The 25,756-nt window shown below is 30.4% G+C and overlaps 1 protein-coding gene across 1 annotated transcript; it reads left to right on the top strand.

Annotated features, from left to right (window-relative positions):
- Positions 1 to 44: 44 nt before the first annotated feature.
- On the top strand, positions 45 to 25,453 carry LOC143063450 (kinesin-associated protein 3-like). The gene is made up of 17 exons (XM_076235612.1): positions 45 to 195; positions 3,198 to 3,329; positions 4,810 to 4,967; positions 6,052 to 6,252; positions 6,539 to 6,763; positions 7,371 to 7,469; positions 9,056 to 9,234; positions 10,000 to 10,162; positions 11,710 to 11,810; positions 12,100 to 12,318; positions 12,854 to 13,019; positions 14,845 to 14,970; positions 16,875 to 16,973; positions 17,578 to 17,663; positions 18,045 to 18,231; positions 23,313 to 23,460; positions 23,952 to 25,453. The coding sequence occupies exons 1-17, from the start codon at positions 164 to 166 to the stop codon at positions 24,151 to 24,153; spliced, it is 2,523 nt and encodes an 840-aa protein (XP_076091727.1). The 5' UTR covers positions 45 to 163; the 3' UTR covers positions 24,154 to 25,453.
- Positions 25,454 to 25,756: the final 303 nt, after the last annotated feature.

Below are 25,756 nucleotides of genomic sequence, written 5' to 3'. Positions count from 1 at the left end.
TGTTTGGTTGAAGACTATATTTAACTGGTTTTCGAACTTTGTTATACTATTTTCCTATTTTAAGAGATTAAGGAACCAGATTCATAAATATTTTGCCATGGATGTCCGAATAGAATGAAATTTCAGTAGTTATATGTTTAAAATCAAATGAGAATAGTCCAAAATGCAAGTCGAAGAGGCCAGATACTTGAAAAGGTTAGAGATTTTTAAACGATTTTTTTTATCTGATCTAAACATACATATATAAATTGTCATAATATATATTTAATTTTTTTATGGATATTTTTTGTATAAATTTGTATTGTAACGATTAACATGATTAAGCATCGTTCATTCAGTACTCAGTACTGCCAGAAGTATGTCAAGATGGCATTCCTATTTGTGCTACATATATAGGTGCCAAAGAAAGATATCAAAATGTCCTTTCAAGAGGGAAAGAATGCCCTTTACTGTCATGTGTCAAACAGTCATTTTTGTCTATGGTTAGCCTCATATTTGTGATTCAAATAAAATCAAAAGGTCTCAAATAACTATCGTAACCGCCTTATCAGAAAAAGTTGACGTGTTCTCTACAAAACCAGTCACTTTTTTTATCGTATAAAAGGTGTACATTTTTAATAGCTAAAAATACAAAATTTGGTGACTACAATGTATGTTGAGTCTGCCTCATATCTTAACTTACATCTTAAAATTGACAATGAGGGTCGGTTGAAAACAAAACTTTATGACAAAGGAGATGATTTCAGCTTCCCAATTGTGAACTTTCCATTTCTATGTAGCAAATTTCTGATGATTTCAGCAGTGTCTGCATACAGATTATATATCTCCCAATAGACACCTTTCTAGTTCGATGTATCAAAAAGTCTGGTTTTAGTGAACATCATTCCTGTATTTAGGTGCATCACTTCCGTTCCAATATTGAGCGAGTGGTTAGAAAATTATAATGCTATATTGCACGAACTATTCGGCAAATTAAATTCTCATAAAAAATATAATTTACAATCAGCACTGCTGTAATTAGGGAATTGTAATTAAGTACAGTTTACAAAACAAATATTATTTCTACATTTTATGTAGTTCATCCTGCACAATGATGATCACTTAGCATGCTAAGACACTTGATGAACTTAACTTTTTTTTTTTACATAAATAAGGCCGTTAGTTTTCTCGTTTGAATTGTTCTACATTGTCTTATCGGGGCCTTTTATAGCTGACTATGCGGTATGGGCTTTGCTCATTATTAAAGGCCGTACAGTGACCTATATTCGTTAATGTGTCATTTTTGTCTTTGGTGGATAGTTGTCTCATTGGCAATCATACCACATTTCTTTTTTATGTTAAATAGTGCAGGGATACAGGCGATCCCCTCTCTCTGGTAAATGACGTCATAAAGGCGCGCATAATTGACAAGTTTTTTCCTGTGAGGGATGAACCCGAAATTGGTCTATTGATACGTTTTTCCCGGGCTTGTATTTGCTATCATGAATTCCTTGATAGAGGATTACTGCTCACAAAAGAACCCATTAAACTAAGAGTTCCAAATGGTGAAGTTGAAATCATCACTTCGTAAATTATACGGACGCCATCACAAGTTGGTTGACAGTTATGAAATAACCGTTTCACAGCTGATATCTTTTATGATCCTTATGTCGTAACTACAATACCCTTCCCTTTTTGTGAATATGACCTATTGAATTAGACTATTTATAACCATTTATATAATGTCTACATTTAAAACATTTCTATTCTGTAAAAACATATAACTACGTTTATTGCTATTTTACATTGGGGTATGATCTCTGGTCCTGCTGGTGCTCTGGAAGGGTAAGCAGATTCAGCTCCATAAGAATCACCTGTCATGTTGGTCAGGTTATTACTAAATGCAAAGTCATGATCAAAGATGTAGATTTTGAAAAAATGCATAAATGATGCCTTCAAACAGTTAAGTATAATATATTTCATGTATATTATAGTCAGGATTCTACTTCGTCAATTTTTATCTCCCCATTACACCAGTTAATTTTCACAATCGTAGAAATGGAAGCCATTGTAGGGATGACACGCTCTTGAAAACTGATAAATTTATCCACATAGCACTATTTCATGTATTTCGATCCTTATTTGTCAGTTATATTTTAAAAAGACAAATGTATCTACTAGCTAATGAGCATCAGTTAATGATCTTGTCTGCATTTATTCAAATTATGTTCTTAAAACTATTGTCTGATCGGTTGTCAGGTGGAATTTTCGAAAATTCTTAAATATTTAAAAAAAATTCTAATTAAATATTTCGTGGAAGGGCAGACTAAAAATTTTCAGTGGTTGAAGATTATGAACCCTAGTTATCACACACAAAAAATTATATTTTTTCGAAGATATGCATTTTCATCATCCAACTTAAAAGACTGTCGTCAAGTCATTGCAAGTACTTTTAGTAAAAAAATAGCTATTTAAACACACCTACTCTGGTTTTTGTGATTCATTAGATAGGTATTTCACTTGACCCATATATTTTATCTTTTTGCACTGTGATTTTTTATGTTATAAAGTTAACCTGTAGCTTTGATATATAAAAATGATAGAATCTGGAGCGAGATGATATATATATATCAAATACTCTTGTTTTGTACGTTTAAAAGACAAAATATACACCTCAAACACACTCTAACTTACAAAGGTGCACACGATTTTCTCTTTTCTATACAATTGTTACCCATTTTTTGGATTCTTTTTTAGTCACATAATGGAAGGGGGAGACACGAAATTTACTGAACTAATAAATTGATATGTTCTCCGTCCGTGGTAATTTTTTTTTTTTAGATTAAAGGTTATGCATTTTCTTCATCCAACGTCATAGATACCCATTTCCTCGACTTGATATCTAATTGTTCTGCATTACTATGACAATAGATACATTGAAAACTTATGCAAATGTTTTTTTTTTTAATAAACATGATAAAACAATTCGTAATTGAGAAGAAAATTGTTGTTTTATTTGTTTCTATTACAATGTATTAACATGATTAATTAAAATTTTTTTTTTACTATAGTAAACATCACAGTAAGCATTTATGGCCTTCTCTAACAAAGAGCTCTAATTCTTTTGTTCTATTTCAACTGGGTTTCCGCCTGATTAGAATCGTAAGAAATTGAATAAAATTGAGAATGGAAATTTTTAACATTTATTGTTATTTCAGAAAAGTAAAATTCAGTAGTATTGATGTTCATCCCACAGAAAAAGCTTTGGTAGTTAACTATGAACTGGAGGCAACAATACTTGGAGAATTGGGTGATCCAATGTTGGGGGAGAGGAAAGAATGTCAGAAAATGTACGTTTATACTTTCTTGTGTACTTTCTAAATGCAGTATGGTCATTGCAATGAGAAAAACAAATCAATTTAGTTATAAGCTTATCCTTCTCTTCATTATCTGATTGTACAAAAATGTAACTTACTTTAATTCAGATTTCATATTCTTAATTAGATTTATAACTAATATTACATAAGAATTGTTAGTGTTGTCCATTACAAATCATATAACATGTATACTATATACAAAACAATATTTCAAAGTTTCACATGTATAATATTATAATTGTAACCATATTCTTAAGAATTGTTTAGATAAGTTAGAAGTACGGTTTGTAAAATTTTTGAATCATATGAAAATTAGTTAAAGTCAACCATCATACTTACATTAATGGGTATGTATATATATTTACCATGTTTACTTTCCATAATTTACAAAATATAGGATACAATAATAAAAAGTAAAATCACAAAAATACTGAACTTAGAGGAAAATCAATTCGGAAAGGCCATAATCACATGGCTAAATCAAATAACAAAACGCATCAAAAACGAATGGACAAGGACTGTCATATTCCTGACTTAGTACAGGCATTTTCAAATGTAGAAAATGGTGGATTAAACCTGGTTTTATAGCGCTAGTCCTCTCACTTTGATGACAGTCTCATCAAATTCTGTTATATTTACATTGATGCGTTAACTAAACAGACACAATTAATAAATAAAATAGTCAAAGCATACATGTATATGTCTCTCACAGCAAGCCACACCAATCCTTACCAAACTACCCCGGCATCAAGTTGTATAGAACATTATTATCATACTTGACTTTTTATACTAATGTACATGTATGCAACGTATATGTTTGCATTTTGTTTGATTTCTGATGATGAGGGCCTCAGGGAAGATTAGTTATATAACTTACTGTGTAACCCTCTTAAAATAAAGTATTGTTGTTGTTGTTGTTGTTGGTATCTCAAATCTATAGATGCCACTACAAACTAGCATGTACCATTCCTGATTAGAACAAATAATATTGATGGGTAACCAGATAAGCCAACAAGACATTTATTTTCATGGATACACTCAATTTTTCTCATAGTTTGACTGTTTCTGGGAAAAGTTTTAATCCATATATGTTCTTAATTCATCTTGACAAAATTGAATTTGTCATACAACTACATGTAGTTTATCATCATGATCATGATATGTTTTGTCAATTGGTATTGTAATAAAGCTTTCAACCATTACATACAAAAGTTTTTTTGATTGGTTAACATGGTTAAGTTAAATTAAATATATTGTCTCTAACTATAAAAAAAGAAGATGTGGTATGATTGTCAATGAGACAACTCTCCACAAGAAACCAAAATGACACAGAAATTAACAACTATAGGTCACAATGACAATGAAAAACAATTCATACGAGAAAACTAACTGCCTTATTTATGAACAAAAACATGCATGAAACAGAGTCTAATTAAGATATTTTTGATTTTAGAATCAGAGTAAAAAGTTTGAATCCAGGCAGTGATTTGACGACCTTAGCAAAAGAAATCATTGATAAATGTAAATTAATACATCCCTCTAAGTTACTGGAAGTAGAGCAGTTACTGTATTACCTACAGAGTCGGAAAGATTCTGGACCCCCTAGTAAAGGTTAGTATTATACTTTATCACATTCTTGTGTACATAAACGCCGTTTCTTTTGTATACATATTTGATAACCACAGACATGACAGAAATGCCTGTTCTCAACGACATCTTGAGCTTTCCGAACAGCAATGGCCGACTAATAAGTTGCTCATATTTCAAGGTGAAGTTAAATAACATTAGAATTTGTAAATCAAAAAAATGTGATTTAGGAGATAACTGTATTGTATTTTAAGCTCCAACAGCATCAATTGGGGATTTGATGGTCGCAAATTAACTATACTGGCGACAAATTAGCGGAGACAGTAAACAGGTATTTTCGACGATCAAATCCCAAATTGAAGCCGTCGGAGCTTAAAATACAATATTGTTATCTACATTCTAATGAAACTGACAGAAAACAACGTTAAAACATGTATTTAAAATCTGTCATATGCCGTCTGCGCTTGCACGTACGTCCCATAGTATCAATTGTGAATTGATGCCATGTAAGAAAGGGACGTTATCCAATCAAAATGAACGTTACAAATGTTGTTGCATTAGAATGATATTTGAAACTATTGGGGAGCTTCGTAATAAATGAAAATATTTCAGTTTAATAAATGAACATGTATGTATTTTGACAGTGAATTATTAAAAAAAATTTCCACTTTTCACTCTGACCCATTGTAAAAAAAAATTATTTCCTTGCCAACAATATTTTAACAAAAAATCATGCATGTTGAGAAGGTCCAAAAGTTTACGAATAGTTAAAATCTTTGGACATACATGACATATTTAATCAAATAAGGGTTAAAACAAAACAAAAAATCAGTTAGTAAGTTGTCATTTCATTGAAAATTGAGGGACAAAATACATCTAACATGCACAAATTAACATGTTTAGTGTAAATCTGAATTGGACCGGGAGGGAAAATGTGGCTTTTCTAAGTTTGTCTATCATTTGTCTATAAGAATTAATATATATTTTTTTAATACAAAAATACAAAAATTACCAACCAGACTTTCTATAGTGTGGCAAGAGACATAAAAACACAAATAAAAAATGTACTATTTTTGCATTAGATAAAGAAATGTCTTAATTTTCACAGCATCTGGAAAAACCCAGTTACAAGAGAATCCTGAAGTACCAACCTATGATGCCACAGAGATAGACGAGGTGGCTAATATCAATGAAGTTGATGATTACATGGAATTACTGTACGAGGATGTTCCTGAGAAGATCCGTGGATCAGCATTACTGCTACAGCTATCTAGAAATCCAGACAATCTAGAGGAACTCTTTGCAAATGGTAAAATCATTTTACTTTAATTTTGTATATTGGTTTGAATGATTGGGTTTGGCACCACTTCAACTTAATTAAAAAAAGGAAAGAAAAAATATGGGATAAATGTCAAAGAGATAGAAACATTATAAAAGAATAGAATAAAAAAAATATTTCTAAAGGTCAACAAAAAGATTTCAACTCTCATGAGACAAGTATCGGTACCAAATCACAAATTCTTTGTTATTTAGAGTTCATTCAATATAACTTTTATAGCATTAAAAAATTTAAGTTTGTATTTTATGTTTTGTAGAGACCGTGATTGGTGCATTGGCTAGAGTATTACGAGAAGATTGGAAGAAAAGCACAGAATTAGCGACTAACATTATTTACATATTTTTCTGTTTCTCAAGCTTTACACAATTCCATGGTGTTATCATGCATTTTAAAATAGGAGCTTTATGTATGAACATTTTAGAACATGAATTAAAAAAATATGATTTATGGAATGATGAACTCCAGAAAAAGAAGAAACTTGATATCCTTTTACTGTTATGTATTTTTAAAGTTTTGAGTTATTTCACTAAATTGTACATTTTTTGTCTAAAGAATATATATCAGCCTATCAAAAACTAAATATAAGCCCTTCATATCTCTTTACCATGTTTACTCAACATGATGTTTACTATAAAACTCAACCACTGTTCAATATATCAGATCAAATAATGGATTCACCCTATTTGAAATTCTAGTGGAGTAATACCCATTAGACATAGATTTTGCCCACCTTATGTAAAGGTTTTAAATTTTAAAATTTTATCAAATTAACATGTCATATATATATCATGTATATCACTATAGGAAAGAACACTAATTCTGATCATTTAGAAGCCTAATATATCCTTAAAAATAGAGCATAATTAAAAAGTTCAGCTTATTTGTACAGAGTCATCTCCCTGTAATGTTATGTACCACCAAATGGAAACTAAAGTCACTATCTTTCCAAATTAACATATTTTAACAGTGCTGGTCTTTAGGTTGAATTATTATATGGCATGGTACCAGTTTAGCAAAACAGGCTTCTTGTAGTCTAAGTGTTATAATAAATCTAGTAACTTATCAATATACACCTTAACTTAGTTCACCAGAATCAGAGAAGGACAATGTCAAGGTCAAGGAAGACTATGAAAAGAGCGTTAAGAAATTCTCAGAACTGGTAAAGAAACAAGAGCAGCTACTTAGAGGTTAGTACAACATGAGAAACTAAATAACACCTATAGTTTTAAGAAACAAACGGCCTACTGTGCAATCAATTATTTATATGAGTACCAAACTTTTGTTTTCCTGGTTTTAACTAGATTTACCAACAAAAAGATGTTTTATCAGAGCAAATAAAACACCACCTATCAGGGTTCAAATGTAAGCAATTATAGGCCACCATACAATCTTCAGCAATAAGATAAACACATATAGTATAATGGACTATGAAAGGTATTAACATAAATAAATAACAAATTCCAACAAGACTGCTAACTGTCTAACTCATGGAATAACATTTGTTGGTTAAACGATTTGCTTGAGAATATACAGGTATGTCTTTTTACATGTTCAATGAGTAATATATTTTTGCAAAAGTAATGTGCATGATGAAATTTGATCTCTTAACAATGCTTAATATACATCAAGTCTCATCTGGTGTTGTCATGCTGTGTAAAGCATATTCATTTCCTTTGCATTAAATTTCCTGCCTGTTGAAACATTTATTAACCGGATTTTTGTGACAAAAATGTCGGTTATTGATTTGGGGATGTACGGCGGGCGGGCGGCAATCAAATGTTGTCCGTGCATTAACTCATGAACCGTTCAACCAAAGCTTTTAAAATTTTAATATGTTATTACTGACAACTATACGAAGGTCAAGTTTAATAATGGCGATTTTGACTTTTACCGTTCAGGAGTTATGGTTCTTGAAAGATTGAAAAATGGAGTTTCCAGTCGTGTCTGTGCATTTACACATGAACTGTTCTACCAAAGCTTCCCAAATTTTAATATGTTGTTACTGATGACAGAATGGAGGTCAAGTTCAATAATGACAATTTTGACTTTTACCGTTCAGGAGTTATGGTTCTTGAAAGATTGAAAAATGGAGTTTCCAGTCGTGTCCGTGCATTTACGCATGAACTGTTCTACTAAAGCTTCCGAAATTTTAATATGCTGTTACTGATGACAAAATGGAGGTCAAGTTCAATAATGACGATTTTAACTTTTACCGTTCAGGAGTTATGGTTCTTGAAAGATTGAAAAATGGTGTTTCCCGTCGTGTCCGTGCATTTTCTCATGAACCATTCAACCAATGCTTTTGAAATTTTAATATGTTGTTACTGATGACAAAATAGAGGTCAAGTTCAATAATGACGATTTTGACTTTTACCGTTCAGGAGTTATGGTTCTTGAAAGATCGTAAAATGGCGTTTCCATTCACGTTGTTGCATTTACTCATGAACCATTCAATCTAAGCTTTTCAAATTTCAATATGTTGATACTGATGACAAAATGGAGGTCAAATTTGATATTGACGATTTTCACTTTCACCATTCATCAGTAATGGTTCTTGTGATATTGCCAGGACACAAATAAATGTTAATAAATCCGGTTTGCTGTCGTTGTGACAGCCTCTTGTTTTTAAAAATATCATGAATATTTTGTCACAAATTTTTAGCAGGTATATAATTTTTTAGCATTCTTCACTATATAATGATATTTTAGAATTGTCATCCATTTAATTATACTCTTTAATTTGTACACTAATGTATTACCTCTCTATTTTTAGTTGCATTCTACCTTTTACTCAACCTATCAGAAGATCTAGCAGTAGAAATGAAGATGAAAAACAAAAATGTGGTCAAAATGCTGGTGAAATGTTTAGAGAGAGATAACTTTGAATTGTTGATCTTAGTGGTATCTTTCTTGAAGAAATTAAGCATCTTTATTGAAAATAAAAAAGAAATGGTAAGACTACCACATATATATCATGATCCTGTGTATTTGAAACTCCTGGAAGGAATTCGATTTATTGCAAATTGCATCTTCTAAATTGCCACTGACAAATGTCTCTCCCATAATCTACTAAATTTTTGTCTATAATAATTAAAAAGATATTGCTTTGTTTAACATTTTTATATAGAAAAAAAAACACAGGTATTAAGAATAAGTTGAGATATGCATCAGCATTAAAAGGCACATTATTACTTGAGAAGAACATAGGTCAGTGTGTTTCTACCTATGACAATTACCTTAAACCCTTCAACAATGAACCAAACCAATTTCATATGAGCCATAAAATGGCCTGGATGACAAATTGTGAAACAGTTAAAAATAAAAAAGACCATTTTTGACTTAAACAAATAACAAATATGGCAGATACTGTGACAATATACAGCAACAACCACTTTAAAAGTTACAGGCTCTTGTCATGTGACAGGCACATAAAGAATTTCTCTGGGTAAATTGTTAGTTGACACTCAACCCTCACCTAACCTGAGGTTGTGGTGTAACAGCATAATATAAGACCAAACTGTAAAAAACAGTTGGAAAGGGCATCACTCATCACATCAGTATTTAGCCCAACAAAATTCCTCACAAAACGGCAAAACAAAATATTTCAATCTAAGAGTACTCACAAATTCAAACTTCAAAAGAGGTCTGTTTTATCACTTATCATGCTTATCAATTTTGTTTATGAAAGTGAATTAATACAATGATATTTTTTTTCAGTCAAAAGAAAACGTTATCAGCAAGTTGACAAAACTGATTCCTTGTGACCATGAGGATTTACTCAACATTACGTTAAGACTGTTATTGAATTTGTCATTTGATTCTGAACTTAGGAGTAAAATAGTTAAATTTGGATTGTTACCCAAACTTGTAGGATTACTAAGTAAGTCTAAACATCATCATTATAGTTAAGGCTGTTGCATTTCAATGGATACTTGAGGGTTAAAAACAATTTCTCCCAGTTATTCCTTATAATATGTAAACATCTGCTTCTCTCTAGTAGAAACAGGTTCATTATTCAATTTTGATTTAATATAGATTTTAATAATCAGGTTTTTCAGGTTCAGACTTCAGATACTAATATGACGTGCTTCTTTCGCTTTGTAAACAACACCGTGATAAAATTCTCCATATATATCTATATTTAGCACAGACTCAGAGATATACATAATAATGGCTGTTACAATATACTTCCCACGTAAATCCACATGTATTGGAATCTATTTGTAAACCATTTGATTTTTTTTTTTTTTTTAAATTGCAGTTAAAAAAGACAAAATAACTTATTCTAATTCGGATGCATAATAAAAAGAAGTAATGCACAAGAGCTCGGAGAAATCAACAAAATAAAAATAAAATAAAATTCCGCGAAAGTCTTTTAATGTTTTTGATGCATTTAAGTCATTTCAAAACATGACGTCATACAAATGAAAACACTACAGTTGAACGTTTTCTGAAAAGTGAACCATTGAAATTCGTATAATATTGTATTAAAATTTATTTGTAAGGTAGGTTTTGTTTTATTTTCTATTCTATTGCATTTTTCGCATATTCACTGATTTCAGCAAGTCAACATGGCGGCTCCTTAGTTACAAAATGTCAACTTTGGATTTGACGGTAGCTTACGAGAAAAACATGTAAATTAAAAATTGCAAATGTTGGGTTTGTGAATTTAAAGAATTAAACAGATTTTTTTTTCTAGCGGTTATTCACTAAACAATCCATGCAAGCTACAGATTTTATGAATATTTGAGCTTTATCGAACCGGGAGTAAAAAAAGAACAGCCACACACACAGCATACCTACCATCGCTTCCATTTTTTAATGACCGTACTTGTCCTATTAGAATCGAAATAATTCATGGAAGCCATAGATTGTTGGAAATTTACACATGGCCTGGGCCATGATATTCGTTAATTTTATCCCTCGCTAACGCTCAGGATAAAATTCGAATATCACGGCCCAGGCCATGTGTAAATTTCCAACAATCTATGGCTTCCATGAATTATTTCTTAATTTTTACATCCTCATGACTGACAAAACATTTGTGTCTCATAATCATGAAATATCACTGAAAAAATACATATTCCATGTAGATGCAGCCGTCAAACATTTCTTTGTTATTTCAAATATATTGTAAAAAAAGATGTCATTTTGTCTTTATACATTGACAAGGTAGAGATATTTTGCCAATGTTAGCATGGCAGCATTTTAGATTATGACAGCTTAATAAATCATGTGAAGAGCAAGGAACATAAACAAAAACAGATAAGATCGAGCAAGAAATTCCTTAAAAGAAGAGACATTTTTGATAGGCAAATAGAATATTTTATATCTAGAGATTTCATCTATTAATTTGACTTATTTCTTTTTATTTACATAACAGTAATTTAAAAAAAAACAAACTATTACATTACTTTTTGTTTTAAGATAATGAGAACCACAAGATGATTGTGTTGTGTATCCTGTACCACGTCAGTATGGATGACAAGGCCAAGTCAATGTTTACATTTACAGATTGTATACCAATCGTAAGATATCATAATGTCATTTTTCCTAAATGTTTGCCTTTGTAAGATATCCTTAAAATAAGAAGATGATGACCTGTGTTACTTTCACGAAATATAACAACTATAATAAATGTTTTTACATAAAACGGTAACAGAAAAAAAAGAGCATGAACAAAACAGTAAAAGCTGTTTGTATACAAGTTTTCTTCTAGCATTTACAAGATTATTTACTAATGAACATACACTCATACCCCATGATACCCTAGTGTAATAAATACATAATTATTATATTGATTTTTGTTTGTTTCAGGCAATGAAATTGTTATTAGAAAGTCCAGAAAAGACGGACATTGAACTGTTATCGTTGTGTATAAACTTAGCCTCTAATAAAAGGAATGCTCAAATTATTTGTGAAGGTCAAGGACTAAAAATGTTAATGAAGAGAGCTTTTAAATTTAGAGATCCATTGTTGATGAAAATGGTCAGAAATATCTCACAGCATGACGGACCAACTAAAAATTTATTTGTTGTAAGTTTATGCGTTTAATTATTAAGAAAAGAAGATTTAGTGAATACCACATCAAACACAAAAAACATTGAAAAAACCCATTTAGTGCATTAAATACAAAGACCTGCATAATGACTTATAATGGCTCAAAAAGTTGACTCACTATATACATAATATACAGCTAGAAGTAACTCTTTTCTTCATTTAAACAGACCACTATCAGATAACCAAATGATCAACTGTACTACACCTATGGATCAAGTCTACCTTTTCATAATCTAAAACCTTTCTGTTATAGTCAAACATATAATTTATAATTTCCAGGATTCTTTAGTTATAGGTGTAAAATTATCTTTTCTATTATTTCTTTATTAATTCAAATATTCAATAGATTTTGTATGAAGAATATATCAAATAAACAGGAAAATACATTTTTAGGCAACCCATGAACTTGATATGTGGGATGTTAACTGAATCTACAGTACATTACTGTATGTGGCTATGGAAGACACCCATAAATGTTGCCTCTTAATATAACATAAGTCTGTTATTACAGGACTACATTAGTGATCTAGCAGAGGCCATGTTACAAGCAGACAATGATGATTTTGGTGTAGAGGCACTAGGGATTCTGGGTAACTTAACCATACCAGACTTGGATTATGAACTTATAATCAGGGAATACGAATTGATACCCTGGATAAAGAGAAGACTTGAACCAGGTTTGTCAAATAATACTTTATGGCTCTTTAGAAATTAATGTTATGGGGAGAGAGATGGGAGTTTTGGGAGTTGCAGTGCATACTATTTTAATAGATTATTTCCTGTTTGGACTATCAATCTGATACTAACACCATCAAATTTAATAGGAGTGGCTTCCTACTCCCATACAATAATTTAGGTAGGAATTTCAGCTGTTTCTTTATAAGTTTATCTTAACCCTTTCCTTCATTGAATTTTTTTTTTTGCATACTTGATTCGCATAGGGATTTTTCAATAAATTACTGAAAATATGCTTTTAAGTATAAAATGTTATTGCGAAAAACAAATATTACATCAAATAAATTTAAGTCAGATATTCCTATGATATTTCTTTTCATATTGGATTAAAATTTTTTAAGTCTACTGCAGACACTTTGTAGTCAAAGTGTTTCAATTGAGGTACTACAAAGGCGTCAAAAGGCGTCATTATGGAGTAAAGGGGGTGGCGTCAAAAGGCGTCACTATGGAGGAAAGGGTTAACAGATTGTCATCTAGCTATTAAAAACTATATATAGCTATCAACAATATAACGCATTACTTAAATGTTGATAAAAACAAAAATTTCTTAGCTTATTTTAAGAGAAAGATAATCAGGACAAAACTCTATGTAGGATTGTGGGAATTTTTGCTACCTTAAGCATAAAGACTAATGTTTGTCCCGAGTTATTCAATTGTATCTACCTCAAGTATGATTTTATAATTCATGATAGTTACTATAGATAGTATTTTTAGTCAATGACTGCATGTATAATTTTGGAAGAAAGTTAACAAAGTTAGGGGAGGATTGGCACCCTCCACATTTTATATGTGCCTGTACCATGTTAGGAGCCTGTAGTTCAGTGATTGTCAATGGTTAATTTTGGTTATTAGTTTCAAACGACAAAGTCGAAGGGTATTTGCACTCTGTCAGTCTGTCCATCCGTCAGTCCAGCAAATCCGTTTTCTAGACTTTTTTACTTCAATCTTGAAGATATTGATTTGATATTGAGTGTATTGTTTTATCATGACAAGTTACCGGTCAAGTTAAATATTCATGATTTTAGCTTTTCTCCTTGTTCAGTTAAAGACCTTTCCTTAGAATTAAATGTTTGATGGAATACTTATTAATTACTTTATATTTCTGTTCAAAGGGAAATAAGTATTTTTTTAAAAAGATTTTAAAAGACATTGTATACATGATAAATGACATTTTGATTTTTTTCCTTTTCTTCAGTAAATAGTTTGAAGAATTTAGTGGTAGGTTTGTTTTTTTATTTTATGTACTTATGTACTTTACACCATGACAAGTTATAGATCAAGTTAGAATTTTGTTCCATTAAAATGAATTTTAACCAGTAGGGGACTATGTATTGTCATGCAATACTCTCAGAATGCTTGATTTGGTAAAATTGTTTCGCTATAAGGCTCTTAGTTTTTGCAATTGAATTGTTCCACATTTTTTTTGCCACTTTTAACATTCTAGAGTTCAGGCCCTTTACAAATGGAAAATTGATGAATTTTTCAATTCCATTCTCTCCTTAAAGTGTGTCGCAAACAAATGTTATAAAACTTATACACAATGCTTATTTACAAAACTCAGATCAAGTACAAATTTGGGAAGTGTCACTTATACCATTCTTGAGAAATGTCCCTTTATAATGTTATATGCAAGCTAGGCCATTATCTTTTTCCATGGACACATTCCCTATTTATTGAACAATTGGATTTATTGTTATATCCCAGGTGATTGAAAGGTAGGTATGCAAAAAAGACTATCTTGTATTTGATGGCAATTTATATTTTTAGGAAGCGCTGAAGATGATATTGTTTTAGATGTTATTATATTAGTGGGAACTGTGTGCAATGATGATGCTTGTGCCAAACTGTTAGCAGAGTCTAACATCATACACTGTCTCATTGAATTACTTAATGGTAAGCCATTATATATAATAGCCACATTTCAACCTGTTTCAATACAAGTATATATGTTACAGTGAATTCGTATAATCAGTGGTTATGTAGAATCCCTGAACTTTTCAGGGATTATGTAGAATCACTGGCCAGTTTAGGGATTATATATAATCACTAAAATGTTCAGGGATTATGTATAATCACTAGAAAAAAAGTCAGGGATTATACATAACTGAAATGAAGTTATAAAGAAAATGAATAAAAGTCAAATAATTTATGCTATAAATTATCATAATAAAACACAAAATGATAACCCTAATTTTTTTTAAATGTTAGGCACAATATATTAAAATGTTAAACACACTATATTAAAATAAATGCCTCACATCTGTTATTACCACAATATCCACATTTTAGAAACCATTTCCATTCACATATCGAATCAGATTTTATGACCCGCTTAAGAGAAATAAAGTGTTCAGTAAAAACATCTGTAGGTACCCCCCAAAAAGGTAATTAGCAACACCGAACTGGTTCAAGCAAGAAACCATGTTTTTTGGCCAAGTGATATCCTTTTTCAGACTTTTGGTGAACAATTATCATTAAGTTTTTTGGTATTTCCTTTCCTTTTTTACCCTGTAGAATCATGCTAAGAGAATATTACACCAAATGCCAGTTTCCTCTAAACTTTTATTCTTATTGTCAATCCTTAGTTTTTCTATACATTAGATGCGTAAGTTCTCTCTTTTTAAATTTCTTGTTCATTTGAACAAAAAACAAAACTAAAAAACAAAAAAAAAAACAGATGTTCCATAATCGTCTTCACCATTTGTTTTCCATGTACCACAAATAACATGCTCTGTGGATTTACAAATCGAACATGAATATCCATTGGACACTGGCTTTTAATAAACAAACAATACATGTAAAGTTATCGCTTTAAAGTGCATCTTGATAATATTAATTTTGAAAGTCTTCAACTTTATCTCTAAACCTTCAGTTGGTTGTATCTTTAAGATCATTCTCTGTGTTTAAAAGCAAAATTATTTCATCTACAAGGAATATGAAAGTATGATTTACTTGTGTCTAATCCATTTTGCTTTAATTCAGTAAATAAAATATGTTAAAACTAAACTATGAAAGTAAAAAATGATGATTAGTCTATATGTATTATTCTTTTTTATCAAACAAAGGATCCTTCTATTATTCATAATCCCTGAAAAAAAATATTAGGGAATTTGTAGAATAATTATTAAAATGTTCAGTGATTATGTAAAATCACTGGTCATTTTCAGAGATTATATATAATTACTAATGATTTTAGTGATTCTACATATTCCCTGAAAAATCAGGGATTCTACATAATCCCTGATTATACAAATTCACTGTAACATATATACATGTACTGTAAACCAACTTATTTTTGCAAGTGATTTATTTTCATGAATTTTACGAGTAGAAAAATAACCTGAATATAAATCTTAGTGAATATGTTAAACTTGGATCTATTTTTATCAAATTACATTAAGTAAATTAAAAAAAATCGTGAAATTAAATAGCCGTGAAGTGGACAAGAAAGGATAAAACGTGAAAAAAAGTATACATGAAAAAAATTTGGTTTACAGTATACTGTCAAGTATACAAATATTTTTAAAATATATTTCATGACAATGAATGGTTATTTTGTTTATATAAAGAGCTTTTATCTATTTCTTAAAAAAAGAACTTAGTCATGTAAATTAGTGAAGAAGAAAATGACACATGATTTCTTAGATTCATCAGTTTATTGGTTTTAAGAGAAGGATTTTACCTATGAACAGCCAGTTATTGTTTCATGCTATATTTGCTGCACAGATTGTTGTAGTGTTATAATATTCAAAACGAATGCAAACTATGTTTGAGTATTTGTATGATGTGTATTACAGCCAAACAGGAAGATGACGAGATGGTTTGTCAGATTGTTTATGTGTTCTATCAGATGATTTTCCATGAATCTACACGTGAAGTTATCATCAAAGATACTCGTATCCTTTCTGTTATATTTTGTTAATTTCTATTTCCATGCCTTTCCTAGGATAGTAAGATATAATACTATATTTCTTTGATTTTGGTTTAAGGATGTTCACCATAAAGTTTTCACAAAAAAATAGAAGGCATGTTCATTATTAAGTCTTCTTTTTGAAACGTATATCAAAATAAGATTTAAATTAATGTGATAGTGTTAGAAGTTGATTTTTGGACCTGTATTCTTGTTACAGCACAAGTTTTTTTTTGTAGTCATATAAAATGAAAACCAACATAACATTAAGATATTTTCATTCATCACTAATCAGGAAATAACTTGAGACTTTGTGGTTAAAATATTAATTGTTGTCATATTATTTACACTTAAAAGATTTATTGCAAAAAAGATGTAGATATATTGTTTATATGTCCATGAGAAAGCAACCCAGCAACACAAAAAGAACCCATTAACTTTCCATACATCACAGGTGAACAGGAACTATTTTGTTATTGTAGTAATAAGTCTACTTTGTTCATCTAATACAAAAATAAGCTGGAATAACAGAAAAGAATGTTTCAAATGATTATTTTATATGTTTTATATATTTCTTAACTTTTAATCAGAGGCGCCTGCTTACCTTATAGATCTGATGCATGATAAAAATGCTGAAATACGCAAAGTCTGTGATAACACATTGGACATCATAGCTGTAAGTACTAAGTAATCTCCCTTTATATATATATATAGCTTTTAATGTCACTATGAGTCTTGAAAGAGGTTAGTACTCAATAATCTCCCTTGACAACTATAAGAAGTCAGTAGTCTCCCTTGATAGCTTTAAGTACTCAGTTGTCTACGTTGACAGCTGTTAGTACTCAGAAATCTTCCCTGACAGCTGTAGTCTGCTGTAGGGTGTACTAACAGTAAGTCAGCAGTAGTCTCCCTTTACATCTGAAAGTACTCAGTTGTCTCCCTTGATAAAGTGTGATATCCTTTCATACTAATAGTTTCTCTCAAGGCACAATATAGTTTATATTAACTAAAACTTATTAACTAAGATGTACTGATATATAATATATATCAATTATAGGAATTTGATCCAGAATGGGCAAAACGTATACAGTTAGAGAAATTCCGTTGGCATAACTCTCAATGGTTAGATATGATTGAGACAAGACAAATGGATGAAATGGCTGACCAGTATTATGGAGACGAAGGCTACGATCCTTATCTACAGGATACAGACATTCTGGACAGACCAGACCTGTTTTATGGAGGTAATTACATTAATCCTGGGGGGGGGGGGGTGCTATTCCAATACAAGGTCATAGTAATCTCTTTATTCAATTACAAGGTCACAGTTTTAACTCTATTCCAGTACAAGGTCACAGTTTTAACTCTATTCCAGTACAAGGTCACAGTTTTCACTCTATTAAAATACAAGGTAACAGTTTTGACTATAATCCCAATATAAGGTCAAAGTTTTTACTCTTTCAATCCAAAGATATGGATGAACCAATATTAATATCGACCATTGTATTATGATTCCTTTGCATTGGCTATCTCCCTTCCCAAATCTAAAGTCTATATTTTCAAGATGAAGCTAACCTTATTCAATGTCTTATACCAACTGTGTATATAGCGAATAAGAAAAAGTATGTCCATTTATTTAGGATACTATACATGAAAGTCCACAATAGATAAGGATAATTAATGATTATTTTGATTCTACCAAAGATGATAAGTTGATTTGAATACAAAATTAAAAAGTCCCAAAACTGAAGACAAGTTAGCAGATGTATTTACAGTAATAACATTTCCATCAGGTTATATCTCTAGATCTATTTTAGGGAAAAAATAAATATTAACACTATTTTACACTAGAAAATATTTTTCAACATATATATATATAATAAGAAGCCCAGCTATGAACTATATTTTTCTGTGTACATTGTTTAGGTAATGACCACTGATTATTATAATTTTTACTACAGGTAACAAAGGTAAGCTTGGTCTGCATTTTATGAACAAGTTCTTTGGGAATGTTGAATACTGGACTGGATGCTTTTTCATCTTTATGTTATTTTATTTTATATTGTTTTCTTAAGTTTTTGGACTTAGATTGGAAATGAATTGGTTGGAGTTAAGCAACAAAACCCAAAATGTGCATCCAAATTCAATGATCATAATATGTTTTCCCGCGGAACGTCTCCTTGTAGCAGATACTCAGACAAACAAACAAAAAACAGACTAAAAAAATCATTAGAAGAAAAGATCCACATGCAAATGAAACAAGCATGTTCTTAATTCCAGTATTAAAGAAAAATACAAGAAAAACTAAGGATTGTAGCATGACTGAAAAAGATATAATTTTATAGGAAAGTAGATATATTTTTTAAAAGGATTATATAGATTGTTTGGTATTGTTTTTGCTTTGAACAGAAATAAGCTTTTGATGTTGGTTACATATTTTGTGTTTTTATTGTGATTATAAGATACCTTTTAGCATGATAAATGTTTGAGGTTATTAAAACAAAAAGCATGTACCTGTTATCATTTCAAGATGTAGTAAACATACTACAGAAGTGACATACTCATAACTTAAATGATTGAAGAAGACATGGCCTTGCAATCATAAAACTTTTATCGTACTCAGACTCAGAAATTAACCAACCAAGTCATTGGATTTGGTTTTAATTTCTTAGCACAAATTTGGTTTCTCCAAGTACTAAATAAAGCTTTGTGGCTGAGAGCTAAAGTGCAAGGTACAGTACGTTACAAGAATCCTGTCATAATTAAATAAGCCTTAAAATGAAAGAAACTCTTGAAACACTATACCCTTATAAACACCCCCTATTTAAAACCTGTGATTTTTTTTTTTAAAAATGATTCACATTTTTTTACATTCTACTATATAGATAAAAGGGGTGATAACTGAGACAATTTAATTTTGTGAAGAAATGTTCAGTAAATTCATGTAGTTTGTTTAATTTGTAGCATGAAAACTAGTATCTTGGTGCAATTTTCCATTTTGTTTTCAGAGGGAATTTTTAAATAATAAATTGCTTTCATGAAAATGAGAAAAATGTATAACCATGTATTATCTTTACAAAATATATCAACTAGAAACATTAGTGAGAATTAACCTGTATCATAAGGTGAAAAAAAAACACAATTTAAACTACAGTTTGTAAAAGTCTGAAATTTATTTATTTTTATTGCTCTATATACCTTATTAAGGTAGCACAATGCAATTTTTTTTTACTTTCAATCACTAACCTTTGAAATGCTGTAACATCTTTATGAATGCATAGAAAATAACAAAAGAGGTATATATAGATAGATAAAAGATTAATCTTTTAAATGAATGTAATATTTTTATTATGCAATCATTATGTAATTAGTGGCAAAATCTGAGTCAGTTCACTTGAATGAATTTAGCTCTATCATCTCTTTAACTAGACAGAAAATTTTAACGAAATCTTAATCAACACATTATGGGCTTCAAAAGGGTGTCTCAGATTGTCTCTATGGTATTCCATTCTCATAAATCTCTAATTAGTGTAAACATCCTAACCACATAAAAGAAGATAATGTTTAATTAGGTGTAAAATTTGTAGATAATGGCCATAAGAACAACATATAATAAAATCAACCCTCTAGGGATACCTATGAAGAAGCTAATTTCATTTGAAAGTGGAAATTTTGTGAAAAATATTTTAGACACAGTTAACATTATATTTGGTTACATAATTGTTGCATAATACTAACATTGCATTAATTTGAAAGATTAATCTGTTAGCTATCCAAAACTTCCACTTTTATAAATTTTCAAGCATTATTAAGAAAGTTACAATATTTTAAGAGTTTTTGGAGTTATAAAATCTTTGTATTGTGCTACCTTAAGATGGGTTTTACTCTGACTTAGTTATTATGCGACCGCAAAATTTGAAAAATTTTTCGTCGTATATTGCTATCACGTTGGCGTCGTCTGCGTCGTCGTCGTCGTCGTCGTCCGAATACTTTTAGTTTTCGCACTCTAACTTTAGTAAAAGTGAATAGAAATCTATGAAATTTTAATACAAGGTTTATGACCACAAAAGGAAGGTTGGGATTGATTTTGGGAGTTTAAGTCCCAACATTTTAGGAATTAGGGGCCAAAAAGGGCCCAAATAAGCATTTTCTTGGTTTTCGCACTATAACTTTAGTTTAAGTAAATAGAAATCTATGAAATTTTGACATAAGGTTTATGACCACAAAAAGAAGGTTGGGATTGATTTTGGGAGTTTTGGTTCCAACAGTTTAGGAATAAGGGGCCAAAAAAGGGCCCAAATAAGCATTATTCTTGGTTTTCGCACAATAACTTTAGTTTAAGTAAATAGAAATCAATGAAATTTAAACACAATGTTTATGACCACAAAAGGAAGGTTGGTATTGATTTTGGGAGTTTAGGTCCCAACAGTTTAGGAATTAGGGGCCAAAAAGGGACCCAAATAAGCATTTTTTTTTGGTTTTCGCACCATAACTTTAGTATAAGTAAATAGAAATCTATGAAATTTAAACACAAGGTTTATGACCATAAAAGGAAGGTTGGTATTGATTTTGGGAGTTTTGGTCCCAACAGTTTAGGAATAAAGGGCCCAAAGGGTCCAGATTTAAACTTTGTTTGATTTTATCAAAAATTGAATAATTGGGGTTCTTTGATATGCCGAATCTAACTGTGTATGTAGATTCTTAATTTTTGGTCCCGTTTTCAAATTGGTCTACATTAAGGTCCAAAGGGTCCAAAATTAAACTTAGTTTGATTTTAACAAAAATTGAATCCTTGGGGTTCTTTGATATGCTGAATTTAAAAATGTACTTAGATTTTTAATTATTGGCCTAGTTTTCAAGTTGGTCCAAATGGGGGTCCAAAATTAAACTTTGTTTGATTTCATCACAAATTGAATAAATGGGTTCTTTGATATGCCAAAATCTAACTGTGCATGTAGATTCTTAATTTTTGGTCCAGTTTTCAAATTGGTCTACATTAAGGTCCAAAGGGTCCAAAATTAAACTAAGTTTGATTTTAACAAAAATTAAATTCTTGGGCTTATTTGATATGCTTTATCTAAATATGTACTTTGATTTTTGATTATGGGCCCAGTTTTCAAATATATCAAGTATTGTGCAATAGCAAGAAATTTTCAATTGCACAGTATTGCACAATAGCAAGAAATATCTAATTGCACAATATTGTGCAATAGCAATTAATTTTCAATTGGAGTTATCTTTCTTTGTATAGAATAGTAGTTGATAATATATGTTGGAAATTTGCCAGACATGACTATGATGTCATTTTCTTTTTTTATTTGCCAATAACTTTATGTAAATAACTTCATTGGAAATTTGCCAATATAAAATGTTGCTGATGAAGCTTTTTTTCCTTATCTTATCTAAAATGTTTTTAGATAATGTATGTTGGACATTTGCCAGACATGACTATGATGTCATTTTCTATTTTTATTTGCCAATAACTTTATGTAAATAACTTCATTGGAAATTTGCCAATATAAAATGTTGCTGATGAAGTTTTTTTTATTGTTTTATACAATAAACAATGTATATTCACTTTTACTACCAACCAATCTTTACCATTCAGTGATAACAAGCACTTTATTTTACATTTTAATATTTTATGATGTATTTAAAAGAGTAGTTATTGTTGCAAACTCCATTAGAAATTTGAATTGATATCAGTTTTGGAAAAAGGGAAACGGGATGTGAAAAAAAAGGGGGGGGGGGGTTTAAATTTTTCTCATTTCAGATTTCATAAATAAAAAGAAAATTTCTTCAAACATTTTTTTGAGAGGATTAATATTCAACAGCATAGTGAATTGCTCAAAGGCAAAAAAAAACTTTTAAGTTCATTAGACCACATTCATTCTGTGTCAGAAACCTATGCTGTGTCAACTATTTAATTTTAGATTTAAAAAGTTTGAAGAAGAAATCTTTAATTGATTTGTAAAATCTTGACATTTGTTTTGTGTAAAAAAAAACCAATGTAATGTCAAAAATTTGATCACAATCCAAATTCAGAGCTGTATCACGCTTGAATGTTTTGTCCATACTTGCCCCAACTGTTCAGGGTTCGACCTCTGCGGTCGTATAAAGCTGCGCCCTGCGGAGCACCTGGTGATAACCTGTAATAAACATTAAAAGCAGATTTGCATTAGATTTGAATGATTCAATTTATGTTGACTGAAAGCAGAATATCTCATCCATCTGAAATTCTAACAAAAAAGTCCATTTCATTTCAGATCATTGTTTTAATCTTTAAGATTTCTGTCTAAAATGAGTTATAAATGATATATTTTAGATGCCTATGAGAATGGATACATTATGGATGGTCATTTAACACCAGAATATATAGATGAGAATGGAATGTATGATGGTCAACCCTATGATGGGCAACCCTATGAAGGCCAACCTTATGATGCACATGGACAGCCATATATGCCATATGGGTGAGTATTGTCCCCTAACCAGAACACTGCAGTGATATAGGTCTGTCTATGTGGGCTCATTCAACTGTTTGTCCCTACCTCATACTTTTGTATCATCAACTGCTCCTGACAAAATGTTAAGAAACTTTCGAACCTTCGACCTTTTGCACCTTCAATTTCAATTCTTCATCTAAATATTTGTGGGGTTCACTTTAACTGGACATGGACTTCTAAATAATTGTATACTACAGTTCACAATTGCATGGACTTTTCTTGGGTTACATATTTTGTATGGACCTTCAAAACAATTATTGAAACTTTGTCTTAATCTGAATCATAAAATGCATGTGCACTTCATTTTTTTTAATTCATTTTTAGGGAGTTTCTGTAAGCAAATTAAATTTTTTGCCATTGTGTATATTCATATATTGGGTAAGGGTTATTATTTTGTGGGTTTGCTCTCAGTACCTCTAGTTTTGTTCTAAAGTTAATGAACAATTGTCTTGTTACAGATATGATGGTATAGATATTCAGGATGGATATGAACCTTATGCCAGACCAGAGTCCAATATGGGTTTTATAGATGAGCGATATGGTAGGACCGTAGACCAATATGGAAGACCAATACAACAGGAGTATGGAATGTACCAAAATGGCCATGGTGATGAAGAAGATGAATATGACTTTGGTTATGGCGGTTATGATCCAAGATAAACTTTGGAAAAGTTTTAATTTATTTATAGTTTAACCAAGATCAAAATGAAGATCATAGAAGTGCACATGACAGAGCGTTTGTTGTAAATGTGGATTAAACCAGGGATTTGAATTAGATAAACAAGTACCTAATAATATGTTGGATGTTACAAAACATTTGATAGAATTTCCAGTTTCCAATGTAAGCCATTTGATAATCATTTGTAACCTGATTGAGAAGGATAAATGAAAGTATTCCTAGTTTCTAATTTTTCTTTCTTTCTAATTTTAGAAAAGTATCATAAAATCTTAGTCCTAGTAAATGTTTAATATTCTTGACTAGGCTGGTCTTTCTTCGCACAAATATTTAGGAAATGTTATTTTCCTGGCTAAGTTGTCAAATGTTTGCCCATATGTTAATTTTTCAGAAATTCTCTATGTTTAAGTTGTGTCTCATTATATATATATATAACCAGTTTAAAATGACAATTTGGAAAGTACTAGTTTTGTCATTAAGTCACACACATATAATAATGTAATTTTAATTGAACACATGATTTTTTTTGGAACTGATATCAGTGTTTCAGCAACACCTTGTGCACATGATATATTTTCATGTACAGATTCTTTCTGAGACCTAGGTAATTTATTTTCAACCAATCATTGCCTCAGATGATGCATTAGAAATTCACAGTTAAACATTCATTTTATAAATGATAATTGTTTTTATTGCATTGTTAGGTTGTTGTCTCATTGATAATATCACATTTCTCTTACTGATCATATTTGTAGTATCTGTACACATTTTTGACATTCCTCAATGTTATGAACTTTGATCTGCATATTTTTACTTGTAAAGTGTAGATTTTACTGTAAAATGTTGTAAACTACATACTATTTTATGTAATTTTGTCTTGTAAAACCAGTTATTTTTTATTACAATTGACAGCAAGCAATCATAGAAAAAACATTTTTTAAAAACATTTGCTGGTTTATTCAGTCAAAAACTTCAATGACGATTATCTCTTTCTGAAGGTTAAAACCTTTCACAATCTGATCTGTTGTATTAAAAACCAGGGAACTATAATTGAATAGTTACAGAAACCTTGCTCTTTACTCATGCCTATTGTGCATGGCTTCTTTAGATTCAAAGCAGTTTAGGTATACATTGTGTCTTTTGTCATATTTGTTAAAGAATCTGTGATTTATATAGTTTCCGTCCAACACTTTTTAGTTGCTGTAATTTTTCTTTATTTTTTAACTTATTTGTTTATCTATTTACTGAATTTACATCAATAATTAATAAAAGCTAGAAAATATTTTTTATTATTAGCATTAAAAAGACCCAAACAGCATCTTGTACAGTTAATTAGCATAGTTAGTATATTGTTTGTTATAAGTTCCCTACAGACGAAGGAGAAGTGGGCTTTAGATTTTAACTGGATTTTTGTGACAAAAATGTTGGTTATTGATTTAGGGATATACACGTGTGGTCGGTCTGACAGCCAGGCAGGCGACAGCCAAATGTTGTCCGTGCATTTACTCATGAACCGTTCAACCAAAGCTTTAACATTTTAATATGTTGTTTCTGACAACAAAACAGAGGTCAAGTTCAATAATGACG

The sequence above is a fragment of the Mytilus galloprovincialis genome, chromosome 2 (assembly GCF_965363235.1).
Source record: "Mytilus galloprovincialis chromosome 2, xbMytGall1.hap1.1, whole genome shotgun sequence".
Taxonomy (NCBI): Eukaryota; Metazoa; Mollusca; class Bivalvia; order Mytilida; family Mytilidae; genus Mytilus; species Mytilus galloprovincialis.
The sequence above is the reverse complement of the archived record's forward strand: the minus strand, read 5'-3'. Positions and strand labels throughout refer to the sequence as shown.

Bases quoted from the DNA above. Each gene is read 5' to 3' on its own strand.
- LOC143063450 (XM_076235612.1), top strand. From the start codon at position 164: ATGCAAGTCGAAGAGGCCAGATACTTGAAAAG. The intron at 6,764-7,370 runs ATATCCTTTTAC...AACTTAGTTCAC, and splicing joins CCAGAAAAAGAAGAAACTTG to CAGAATCAGAGAAGGACAAT. The intron at 23,461-23,951 runs GTGAGTATTGTC...GTCTTGTTACAG, and splicing joins CAGCCATATATGCCATATGG to ATATGATGGTATAGATATTC.